The 13,825-nt window shown below is 38.5% G+C and overlaps 1 protein-coding gene across 1 annotated transcript; it reads right to left on the bottom strand.

Annotated features, from left to right (window-relative positions):
- Positions 1-268: 268 nt before the first annotated feature.
- On the bottom strand, positions 269-12,344 carry LOC105446031. Its single transcript, XM_030983411.1, has 10 exons — positions 12,182-12,344; positions 11,081-11,224; positions 9,677-10,442; positions 8,492-8,632; positions 8,009-8,219; positions 6,240-6,426; positions 5,296-5,375; positions 4,415-4,622; positions 3,135-3,301; positions 269-1,666 (listed from the first exon to the last, which is right to left on the bottom strand). Exons 1-10 carry the CDS (start codon positions 12,333-12,335, stop codon positions 494-496), a joined length of 3,231 nt encoding a protein of 1,076 aa, XP_030839271.1. The 5' UTR covers positions 12,336-12,344; the 3' UTR covers positions 269-493.
- Positions 12,345-13,825: the final 1,481 nt, after the last annotated feature.

Here is a 13,825-nt window from a genome sequence, read left to right as displayed (position 1 = left end):
GAGCTGTATCCCTGTAATTCTCTAATCATCTTTGCTTGTCGTGTTTGCGAAAGCGCTCAAGTGTCTTAACCTAAGCATACATACAACATCCTCATTTTATATCCTGCTTCTGATAAATGCAAATCAAATCAATTATGAATACCCTGATTGTGATTGGGTTTTCTTAAAGTCCCACTGCACTAGTTTGGCTAGGAGAGATTAGACCTCCCTGCATGGTCACTGATAGGTGGTTATCTCATCAAACCAGCTCTCAATTAACATTAGAAAAAGAGGATCATGGGGGACCAATGGTCACCGATTAGGCATTGTTTGCTATATAGAGGGCGCAAGTAGCTGTAAGTAGTGCAGTGGGGCTTTAATGTATATTCTTCTATACGAATACTTTCAAACATGTATCTCTGTCATGAAATACACTGTAAGGGTATCTGTACAACAACAAAAAAATGAGCACAAAAAAAAATACTCTTCATGGAGATATAATGTCGTGCCAATTTTAATAGCAGTCTAAGAGATTTTCATCTTTCTCATCTGCTGCAGCAAGAATATCCATCATGAGTGATACTGGTCCCTCCACATTGTCCGACTCCCTATGATTTAATAGATCATTCCAATCATTCTCAAACAACTGTCCAATCAAATCACACACAGATTGTCTATCAATGTCGCTAACACTGCTATCAGTCAAGGTGCCAGGTGATCCTGTTGTAAGGGTGTCTGCTCCAGTAACGATGCTACTACCGGTAGTCGTCACTTGCTTATTTACAGAGCATTGGTCTTTCTGTTCGCTAGAAACACTGTTTTCAGTTCTGTCTTCTTGACTACTTTGAGCAGGAGACTCCATTTTCTTGAAAAGATCACCAAGAGCCACTTTCAAGCTCTGTAGCATCTCACAAGCTTTGCGAGCCACACTTACATCCTCATCACGACTTCCCCGCTCTATTTTAGCCAAGCATCCAGTCCTAGAGAAAAAACACACAAGCATTTTCATTTCCTCATCTCCGAGAAGTTCTTCAATTTTTGTCCTTTGCATAGGACGATAGGATTGGATTGAAGATGAGGCATGTGTGGAGTCATATCCTGGAATATACTGATTCAGCAGATGGAGAAAGAAATCAAGAGCATGCAGTTTCATCTCCCAATCAAAGTCACATGTTGCTATGGAGACTGCATCCAGAACCATCCCACCTAATGTCCCACACTCCTCATCCCTCTCCTTCTGTTCTGGCTTCCTCTTCTCCTGCAAAGCAGATTTGTGTAGGGAAGAAGAAGTGGTCTCACAACTGCCATCGGTCGTTGCGAAAAGTGCATCACTGATCATCTCAGCTACTGTCAAAAACCCCTCATCCTTCACCTGCTCCTCTGGATTCGTTTGCTCTTGAGTTACAGAATCTTCCCCTGAACCAGAGCATGATGTTACACCGCTACCATCTGTTGTTTGGCCTTGCAGACTCACACCATCACTGTCCTGACCCTTATCCTCTGTGGTATCCTGGAGTGGTGGTGATGATGGTTTATCGGTCTTGCTCTTGGTGATGATGTTCTTGATGCTCTCCTGCATCCAAGCCTCATCCTTGAGCCAGGTCAGGAGACAGCCAATAGCAGCTCTTCTGGGAAAGGCTTCACTGTCCGATTTGATGACCTCTGTCAACTTGGCAATGACCTCTACCTGTAATAATATTCATACAAATAATAATAATAATAGACCGTACTTATATTGTGCATATCACAATATGTCTCTATGCGCATATTCACACATCTGTATGTTTAACGCTCAAAAGGTAAGCCCACAATCATCTTTTAGCACACGGAACTTAACTTATGTTGCCATAATGGGGCGTTGTGGCTTGCGCCTGTAATTCAGCTAATAATGGAAGTTACAAACTGATTCAGCCTAGGATGCAGGTTAGAAACTGAGTCACGTCTTTCGGATGGTGACGTTAAAGGTATGTCCCCAGATTTAAATAATCATATCTGATTGATTCACGTCTGTAAAAACCTAATACATAAGTCTACACACACTTTCCCTTTGAGTTTGATATGGAATGATACAGGTACTTGAAGGCATGTCTTCAGATATTTGTGAATGTAGGACATTATATATTGTTATGGAACATGGTAAACAATTATATTACTTTGCTGTTTTCAAAGAAATACAGCTGAATTTCAATGTAGAAACAGATCCTGCTCTACTTGATAAAGGGCTTTCTTGACATTCAATTTTGCCTCATGCTTTTCACATTTAATTGTGATCAACGTTGCAGAAGCTTAAAAAGCCTGACCAGAGGTTGCCAAAGAAACTGTTACAAGCACTTTAGATGAAAATTAGCAGAATATTGTATAGTTGAGAAAAAATATATGATTTCTATTGATAACATTGTGCGTAAATTGTATTTGTTCTCACAACTTTAGTTTGATGTTTGAATGTAAATAGACACCTCATTAGAGGCACACACAAAAAGAAAATCTCGAGAAATCAATAAAATATCAAGCTTTAAAAAAATTTGCTGACAATAAATTATGCCTCATGCTTCCCACATTTGATTCTCATCATGAACATTGCAGGACTTCAGGCAGGACCCAGCTTCAAGGCTGGGTCTTGGCCACTGACTTCCAATATGTGACTGTTTGGTGATTCAAGCTGAGGGCAGGTCAAGGCAGGAAATATTTGTATTTCTTGTTTTCCTACACTTTCATAGTATTATGGGGTAATTTTCATCTACCTCATCGTGATTCTGATTCAGTGATGATGGATTAATTGCTTGATTGAATGACTAGTTGATAGATTGAATGATCCCAGTTGACCATTTAATATTAACAGCATTGATTTTGAATGCACAGGTAGGTGGTCAACTCAGTCCAGTTCAAGTTGTGACTTGGGCTCAGACAGTCTGGACTCAGACTTGGACTTGGACTTGGACTTGGGACATGGTAGCTTATCCTCGCTCTTGGGCTTGGAAGGTGGCGACCTGGGCTCAGTCTTGACCTTTGAAGTTGTGGCCTCAAAATCAACACAACTGAATACCCTCCATGCAATACATGTCCTAGGCCTAACAATGTGCAGCAGTAGTAATCCTACTTGTCATGACGAAATATTGCTTTAAAAGGGTACTTTGTTACTTCGATGAAGTACTTACCTGTGTAATACGACTGCTGTTCAGTACATCTTCCCATAATTCTTTGCTGCTTCCAAGGACAGGAAGTGCTTGGAGGGTGCTTGACCTGACATAACTCTCACTGTCTGCTAGACTCTCCCACAGCCTCCTATGCAGATTGTTTCTCTTCAGCCATTCCTTAACAGGATCTATATACATCATGTAATCAATGTAAATGTATACAAGATTTTTAAAAAGGGAGAAGCTGACTATGTTGCTTATCATGCAATAACACTATTGCACGACTCCGGCATCTGATCTGTTGACAATTTCTCAAGATTTAATTTGACTAAATTATATGGGTTAGGGTTCCAATTCACCCTACCACCAACAGCATCAAATGGCAAGGACATTGATGCGCACTACACTACATCATTTGTATACAACACCTATTATACTACATACTATATACTATTCAACGAGCGTGCATTTTTGGTTATATGCAGACTGCGTACCTCTCTGCCCTGCACGTATCCAATTGTTATATTAGCTGCGTGCATCTGATGCCGAGGCAATCTGCATGTAATCGAGAAGGCCTGACTCCAACTTTAATTTATCTTTAATATAAGGAGCAAAGCATAATTTGTTGTAAGATTAACGTTCTATTGGATCTACTTTGATGTTGTATAAAACAAATAATTAATGTTTTTCATTCGTTCAATAGTGCGAACTCATTTAGCATTCATTATTTGTATATTATACAACGCCTACCAAAATTCTTGCAACCTCATTGGTCAATTCTTGATCACATGACATGCGCTAAAAGTACCATTGAACGGCATCATTCTCCAGACGTGCAATTCCGTTTGATCCTTTTGCACCATTGCACTCTGACGTCACTAACGATGTACAAAGTATATTGTGAGCTAAGCGACGTCAAAGTGCAATGGTGCGAAAGGATCAAACGAAATTGCACTCCGCGTCACATTAAACATAAAGGTTGGTACGCGCGGCGCATGGTTTGCTGCCTGCTTAATAGTGCGCGCTCACTATCGGCAATTTCATCAATGGAAAACAAACAAAAAAAATCGCTGAGATTTAGGCCTAGGAAAACTCTTTTAAGCCCGTTAATGTCCGAGGTGTTGTATAAAACAAACAGTGAATGGTCGTTATTCGTGCAATGGAACAATATTTTGCATTCGGTGAAAAATGAGAAGCTCCATTTAACTCGGGTACGCCTCGTTGAATATAGCATCTCTTATCTTTCACCTCGTGCAAAATCTTGTACCATTCACTATTTGTATAGTATTAAATGTACCCACCAGACTTTTTCTGCAGCAGCTTGCCCACACACGTTATGGTGGAGTCTCTGACCTCCCATTCTATGTTACACATGCGCTTCTGAAGGGCGTAGCCAACCTCCATCATCAGGGCATCCCTCTTGGTGTTCTCTATGGAGACCGGATGTTCTTTGGTTTTCATGGCAGCCGGTACGAGGTCAGGGACAATTGTCAGAATTTTCAAGATGACCTGGATGTAGATGATGAAGAATTGGAAAGCGGATTGGAGTGAGTAGAAAAAAAGCTTTGGCTACAACGAATTCTAACATACCGGTAATGGTTAAGAATTATAAAAAATGAGTTGTATGTTTCACTGACAAATTCTAGACAAATTTTCTATCAATAGATCTTCTTCAAAATACTCATACAAGGTATGTATATACTAAGGAAAATATTAGAAGACCAATAATTATCCCTTTAAAAGGGCTCAACACTAACAGGCAAACAGGAAACATGGGCGCCCAAACTCAAACTCTACCCCTAAAAACTGTCAAGTTCTTAACATCGGGCTCATGCATACACACTCTAAAGTGTTCAATTCCAGACCTCCTTCCAAAACTGTTAGAGTAGAGCCATGTCTTTAATACAATATAGATACTTTCTCTATTTAATTTCACTCATTTTTTCTATATTCCTAATACAAAGTAATCATCAACAAATACCAACATGTAATATATTTCCTTTCATTGATTCCTAAATTTCTTAATACAAAGTAATCATTTGAAAAAGAAAAACATTAATTTAAACATCATAATAATCCCTTCAGAATGCCACTTCTTAATTCTATACATATAAGTCAATCATAAAGCAAGAAATTGAATAGCAAAAGTCATGACATTCCTTTCAACATATGGTATCTATACCTGGTATTCTGCATCTGGGTTCTTGAGTATAGTGTTGATAGTAGCTACAAGCAACCAGATATCAGGACTCAAACAAGCTCCTGGAGACAGAAAAATACACACAATGTTAAAACACTCCACGAAATTATACTAGAAAGCACAGGATGATATTTGTATAAGTTTTAAAAAATAGAGTTCATTTCAATTTTCAGCTTATTCATGTTTCCAACAAAACATTACAAATCAATCATAAGCATTTAAAACAAATGAAGAAATAACTGTTGGAAACCAACTCATACTATGGGTATCGTGGTAAAGTGGTTCATTCACTTGACTCTCAATCCAAAGGTTATGGGTTCAAATCCCAGCCCGACACTAACATCCTCTGGGAAGACATAAATCCATATTTGCCATACTCCATTCAAGTGTTCATGGTACCTGGCAATTCTTGAGGTAATAACAATTGCAGAGCCTTCTGGAAGAATAGCATTGATGTTGATGAGGCTTCCCAAGGTAAACATAATTATCATTATCCATGTGATGGTCTTTAAGAATATATACAATTACAAGAACACCACATCTAATTCATAAGTGTTTCCCCTAACAACTCTGTGGTTGTTCATGGAAGTCAAATAGGTATACAACAGACAATGTCTTTACCCTCCTACAAATATTGCAAATATTGAGTCCCACATTAAGTCATCAGCTAGAGTAGGAGAAGAGAATGGGGAATGATATCTGCATCGTGAAATGATCAAAACATAGAGTACGGTGGACATACGGTCCTATATAATTTTTGTCATTAAAATTAAAGTGCACATTTTCATGCTTGGGTGTATTCCAATTTCTATCCCATGCCTCAACTCTTTGTGCAGATCTAACACAAATCAATAATCAATAAAGTAGATTCCTAAAAAAAAGTAACACCATATCCGATAATAAAAGATGTGTGTATAACTCCATACCTGTTAAACTGACATGAGCTAGATCTAGCAATGATGTCACAATCTTCCTTGAACCAATCAAGGACTTGTAATCAGGCATTACTCCTTTTGATTGGCTGGTTTTCTTTGCATTAGGAGTGAATGCATTCAGCAGTACCGCTGCAAGATGGAATACTTGAGAGGCAGGTAAGCATGGCAAGCAGTGACCCTGGATTTAAAAAGAAAGACACAACAAAGCACAAGATTGACATGATGTTTATGACACATAATGGTTGGGATTGGTATGCAGCAGATTACAGTCAAACCTGTCTATAGCAACTTCCCAAGGGAAACACAAAAAGTGGTCTTTTTAGACAGGTGGTCTTTGTAGACAGGTTCCTTTAGTACATGTTTCAATGAGAAACCATTTTCAAGGGAAACAAAAAATGTGCTTGTTGTAGTCAGGTGGTCTTTGTAGACAGGTGGTCACTAAAGCAGGTTTGACTGTATATTTTAAGCCTCAGTCACAAATGCCATTACGAACTGCTACAAATGCTGTATGAACGATTTTCAGACAATGGACATTCTGGAAGACAATGGAAAAACAGGGAGATTCGTACGAAATTAACGTTCGTACGAACCTTTGTGACCATAGCATAAGTTACAGTATATGTTTGTGCCAAGGATGACCAGAAAATGCCTTTCTAAAAATATACAATATACAGCTCTGGCATTTCTTTAACTATATGTAGACATCTTCACACATTTCAGTACTTTTTTGTTTTTATCACCAGTAATACACGTAGGTGATACAATATCTCTCTGTTACTTCTTGATCATTTCAAGACAAAAACTACAAAATTAATGATTTGACTAAATCACTATATGTAGACATCTTGACACTTTTCAGTATGTTTATTGTTTTTATCATCAGTAATACACGTAGGTGATAAAATCTCTCTCTGTTATTTCTTGATAATTTCAAGACAAAACTACAAAATTAATGATTTGACTAAATCACTATCCATGCCCCTTTGCCACGTAAACAAAAATACATTAAAAGAAGAGCAAGTAATACAAACGCAGTGGACAAGCAGAGCTCAGGCGCACAGTTTTCTCAACGAAAATTGATTTGACGGATATAAACAATACTACTTCTACTAAACAGACAGACATAAATAGTAAATTTTGACTGAACGCCCAAAATACAAACAACAACAACGGACAAACTGAAGCTCTTCGTCTTGCACACACATGAGTGTAAATGACCAGGAAAACTATGTTGAGCACAAATGAAAAAAAGATACATCTCAATATTTATGTATTCAAGTTTAAACACAATAGCACAGGGAAGGATAAAAGGATGCAAAAAGAGAGAAGAGAAAGGTGGGAGAAAATTAACATGGACAGAAGATTATACGACCCACTCCCACACAACTTCATGTCACAAAGGCCTTTCTTTCTTGCATTTCATCTGCCTAATGTCTCTTGGGTCATTTTATTCGAAAGAATGGTCTTGAAAATCTTGCACTGACTGGAAGAATCGAGGGAGGAGGAGTAGGGGTAGAAAGAGTATTCTGTGGATGAGTAGCTTAAGGAGTGGGATTTCTAAATGTGGAATTGATCTCGGGAGAATGAATTACTTCATAGAATATGGGACAGAGTTGTGGCATGCCATGGTCGCCAACGTCTCAGGACATGGCACGTAAAAAAGAAGAAGAAGTGAGAATGCACCGCATGGCCCCCCCCCCCCCCCCCCCTCACGACACCAGTGACCTCCACCCATGCTACACCCCTGTGCAGGTAATTACCTCTTTTACAAAGTCCCCTAATGCAGATAAAGCAGTGCAGATAATGGAAGGAGTTTGTCTTCCATTACTCATCTTCAATCCAAGTTCTTCTAAAACATCTTGGTCCAGCATCACCTCAGTCTTCAGAGGGCTTCTCTCCAGGATCACACAGGCTGGACCCACCAGGACAGAGAGGGAGCTCTGCACTGCGGATGCTGCATCAGGTTTAGAGCTGTCAAAATTAGTGTAAGAATTCATGTGTTACTTGATAAGTTCAACTTTACCGGCTATGTATCAAACAATTTTTCCATAAAATATGGATGCATTGCATTGCTTCCCATTCACAGCACTAGGTTTTTTTTGTTTACAGCATATAAATTCACTGCAATTGATACCAACTTTAATAGTAATGGCCTCATCCAACTTTTGACATGGTGCTACACAGCTGTATGATCTAACCCCCCTTTGAGGCAAGGTGCCGCACAGATGTATGATCTTACCCACCTTTTAGGCATGGTGCTACACAGCTTTAGGATGCTGAAGGCAAGATGAATGGCAGGTTTGACAAGTCCTTTCTTAGTTAACTCATACGGCAGTGATTGAACATCCAACAAGAGCGATGATGTCAGTGTAGAGCACATTTTGCTGTTGACAACAACAACAAAAAAAATCATAACATATTTAAAGGAAAATAGTTCTTAACTTGGAGGCAGTGACTCCTACAACTTTTGTCTGGGTATTTTTAGGGGGTCGTATTAAAACAAAAGATCGTTCGTGAAATAATATTATTCTTTTCACATATAAACAAGGGGTACCAGTAACTGCATTGATCAATAACTGTATTGGTAGCCAGAATTATTTTGATGAGTTAACAATTCAAGTCGGCACTGTTGTTGAAGGAATTATTGTACGAGTAGGTAGAAAAGACATCTGTACATCTTTAGAGTATGTATAGCTAATGAAGCCAATCCCAATGTATTACCCATATGAAAACTAGAAAATTATGATGCTATACAATTTTCACACTATATAGCACAAAGGAAACCAAATTCTAAAGAAACTTAGGGATTTGGCGTGGATATTAGAGAGGAAATTATGCATGCTACATTGTTGTCTATTTGAAAGACATACACCTGTATAGCATTACAGTCACTTACCATTCAATAGGAAAAAAACAATAAAAAATAACCAGTTTGATACAGTTTTATTTTGGTACAATATGCTATTTCCACATGCTGCATCCTAGGTTTCATTAAAGGCATCGTTTAACAATGTTAAATCTAAGATGCACAGCCCTACGTGTTATCAGTGTCTGTGATATGCTGTAATATTGAAGCCCTTAAAAATGATCAAGAAGTGCCTCAAAAAAGGAAAATCTTTGAGTGACCGGTTTTACCATACTCGTTTTCCCCTATAGACTGTAGTGTTATGAAAACCGTTAGGAAAACGCAAAATTTGGTTTCGATTTCCAATCATAAATATCTTGATAATTAGACAGGCGATCGATCGGCTTGTAAAGTCATGGGGTTCCTGACTGACCTAAAGGTTTATAATTATCATCGCAGAATGAGATAAATCCAGGATTTTGTTTCAGAATATGAGACAAAGTTACTGATCCCTTTAATAGTGTCTCAGCCTTATCGTATTTATAATTTGAATGGGTATTTTACAGTTAATATTTAAACATACCTGTCAAGCTGAAGAAGACATCCAAGGAATTCCACCACATCATTACACAGCTTATCACAGAGCTGGCCTTCCATAGAGAGAAGTCGTTTGCACCTTGTTGCCATAGCAACATCTCTTAGGAGGTGGAGTCCCCTTGACTTGAGATCTCCTTCAGATGCTTCCTGGAGTATACATCTGAACACTCCTAGACTTAGGATGGTCTTTATCTCACTGTCCGATGGCCGAGGAGAGACCTGAAGCAATGCCTCATGGTGACTGTCCGAGGCTTTTAAACCTAGCAACAGGCTTGCCAGGATTGGCGCTGCCTCTTCACTCTTCATAAGGATCTCACATAGTTGGATGACTTCTAGATCACTAGCACTTCCAGCAATACCATCATAGCCAGCTGATAGTCTAGATTTCTTCTGGGCCCTACCGTCCGATTCCTCATCTTCTTCCTCCAGTTTGCGCTTGACACCCTCACCATCACCTCCCCCAGCATCATCACCATTGATCTTCATGTCTTGATCATCCTGGACAGGTCTATCATCATCCGCCATCTTGCTACTCCCTTCTTCAGGACAGTCCTGCACCATCTCCTGCAGGCTTCTGGGTTCCTGTCCATCTTTGGACTTGGCCTTCTGTGGTTCTTGCAGCAGATCTTTGGGTGTCTTCTGAGTGTCTTGTCTGTACTGGAGGATCAGTATTCGAGCAAGGAAGTTCTGGGATGATTTCACCACGAACATGCTTGTGTCTTTGAGGAGATCCATCGCTATCCGTAAAGCATCTACAAGGATAAAAGGATAAAAAAAGGTTAAAATAGCTATATGGAAATAAAGAGCAATGAAATAAAGTGATGCATTTCATTTAGTGGTGGGAGTTGGGCAGACAGAGTACAGGTAACTCAAGTGAAACGAACGATAGATTCTTGTTTAAAGTGCATACTTCTTCTTCTTTTGTCACAGTTGGAATGATCTTAACAGCACTCATAATAATGGAATGGTAACTTGGAGGTCAAAGCTTATCAGATATCTTTCCAGTCCAGGCTTTTTTCTCTAACTCTCAGCACCTATTCCATTCCATCATTAAACTTATCAAATCATCCTCAGTGCAATTTAGGGTAGCATTTGAACAATGAGTGATTTCAAAGGCATTCAGGCAATAACAAAGAAATGAAAGATTAAGGCAATGCCCCTGTCCTGTCATTGAATAGTAAGGGATTACTCCATAATATGAAACTCATAATCAAGAGGAACAGCATTCACTTTCCAATCTGTTGTAAAGCAATTGAATTTATACAAGGCATTTTTTTTAACAGTTTTAGCGACAAAAACATAATCAGAGAAAATGGGTGTCCTCTGGTTTAACATCAATATCTATCAGACATGAAGATGAACACGTGATGGACATAGGGGGATGACCGACCTGTTTGAATGCATATCGTCCAGAATTGCTCAATGTCACTGAGTGTGCGTAGAGCGGCAAGCCACGCTTCCTTCATACAAGGATCTGAGAAGAAGTCTGCACCGCTCGCCCGCTTCAACATTCTCACCAAAAGACCTCCTCCTCCTGAAGACATAAATGGAAAGATAATGAGAAAGGTGTTAGGTATAGGAAGGGAGGACTTTTGTCATGGTGTCTTGGTCTGGTGGAGTGTGGGGTTTGAGTCCCACTGCGGCACTAATGACCTTTGGCAAGACATTAATCTACATTTGCCATTCTCCACCCAGGTGTGAAATGGGTTCCCAGTACAATGCAACCATGAATGTGGTTAGATTGTAAAATGGCGTCCGACCGGAATACTACCCAGGAAGCAGAGTGTGTGCACTATCATGTACAGGTTAGCAATTGAATCCTATAACTAGGGTAACAATTATTGCGATGTAAAGTGCTTAGAAATGTTAAGTGCAACATGTATACACAAATGTGACTATCATTATTATTTTGTGCACACTGTGTCTGTACTTGTAAATAGCAATTCTAGTACTGATTTGAAATAGAGACAGCCAGAAAGCCTCTCTAGATGCACTAAATGATAAAGGTCACTGTATTTTAAAACCAGACATTATACTTAAATCCAAAGAATGCTTTTTAAAAAAAGGGGGGGGGGCTCTCAGCTTTTGACTAGTAGATGGAAACACAATTATATTATCATTACATTCTTTAAAATATATGAAATAGCAATATTTTAAATTAAAAAGTTCAACCCAATTCAAGTTGAACTCAACAATAAATATTATGTTCATTAATTTTTCAAACAAAGCATTAATACAAGGGGTGTTGGGAATGACATCCCCCTTCCTCTCCCTCCATTTAAAATGTACTGCCAGCACATTTTGAAGTCCAGTATTTGTCAACAAATCACATAAAAATAATTTGTCCTTTTTCCACTTTTCTTCTTTCTTTTCTTTGTCAGCATTTCAGCAAAGTTGCTCTAACGTCTTAAGCTCTAGATCCCAGTCTCAGAACCTCCAACAAAACTCATCTTGAAAAGAGGTATAATGTAAAGAGCTACAATGTTGTTACCTTCTGAATTTGTGTGATCATCACCTTTAGTCAACCGATTCAGAAGCTCCTGATTGGATGACAGGCACCTGACCAGCTGGAGGGCAAAGGTCAAAGCACAGGGGTCAAACTCATGAGGTTCCTTGACACAGCATGCCTCCAAGAAGCCAAACATGTGCTTCACACCATCCTCCTCTCTGCAGATGTCTACATAAACAAAACAAATTTCTTAGAGATAAATGTTACATCCTTTATTTCTAATGCTTTAAATGTTCCTTTGTTGTATAATCAATCTTGAAAAAAAACTTTGGATCATGAAGAGAAACGTTTGTGTTTTCAATTTCTTGTGACCTACACATTGCAAAACTTTAGCCATTTAGTGATGATAATATGAAGACTACCGGTATAGGTCTCTCACTCAGAAAATATGATATTCTTCCTTTAGCAGTATGCCTTGGGGTCTAGCCCAAGAACAATTCACTGAGACTTTGGTGGTAAGCAGTTTATTAGCACCGTTATTATTATTACTATATTGCACGGTTTCAAACGGACCAAAATAATCTTCTACATTTAAAAACTGTTTCCTTAGCATAGGTGAACAATTCAGAATACCCTGCCATACAAGTAACACTGAACCTATCCCTGACCATAGAACCTACCCTAACATTAACCCTAAAACAGTGTATTGATGCATAAATAGATAGAAACCTAAATCTATAGAAATCTAAATATGTACAAAAATTTACCTTTTTGGCTGAAAATAGTCTTACAGTACTCGAGCAATCTTTGCAGGCTTGTATCGTCCACGATCTTCTTGCTTGGATCAAGCAAGACATCGAGTACTTGGCCCAGATACCGGAGTGTGAGGGCGTCAGAATTCTCTCTCTCTGCGTCAATCACCATGCTCTCTAAGTCAGTCATAATTTGCGCTCTGCAATAAGAGTAAACAATAACAGTGACAAGTTAATTTTTTAATTAAGCATTTTGCACAATTATGGCAAAAGCAAAGGAAAACAACAAGGGATTTGCAACTTAAAGTCAATGCAGAAATCAGTTGACATCTACTCTTTTTAACGCAATGAAGCTGCTGGGATTATTTCTTAAATTTATAGAAAAAATTTGTGCAATAAACTTTGTACAGGCAGTACAGGACAAGTGTAATTTACAACCTTAGTGCCATTAAAAAATTTATTGTAGATGACTGGGCATCATAGGAAAGACATGCTCTTAAATTATGATGCATTCAGATAGGTCTATTCCTAGGGTATTTGTAATGCCAGCAAGAAACCCAAGAATTTTTCACATTTCTGAGTTTTGTAAAAATATACTCATGAACATGACAAAAATCCTGAATAAAACAAAACAAATGCAACTGGATCTCCTTTATGCCTCCACTCTAAATTCAGTATAGGGAATGGATGGAATTATTTTATCACAATGAAACCAAGAAGCCTGTACCTGGTAATCAAATGTCGACCGACGACTATGATCTTGACCTATTAGCCCCAAATTGTAAATGGATCATCTTCCTAAAGTAATAATGACATCATGTTTGAAGCTCATACCTCAAGAAGTTGTTGACATATTGTGATAACAAGAATAATACAATTGACTTCTATAATGTTTGACCTTTGTTCTACTTACTCTAAAGTCTAATTAGGTTGT

The sequence above is a fragment of the Strongylocentrotus purpuratus genome, unplaced genomic scaffold, assembly GCF_000002235.5.
Source record: "Strongylocentrotus purpuratus isolate Spur 01 unplaced genomic scaffold, Spur_5.0 spur5_scaffold_13, whole genome shotgun sequence".
Lineage (NCBI taxonomy): Eukaryota > Metazoa > Echinodermata > Echinoidea > Camarodonta > Strongylocentrotidae > Strongylocentrotus > Strongylocentrotus purpuratus.
The sequence above is the reverse complement of the archived record's forward strand: the minus strand, read 5'-3'. Positions and strand labels throughout refer to the sequence as shown.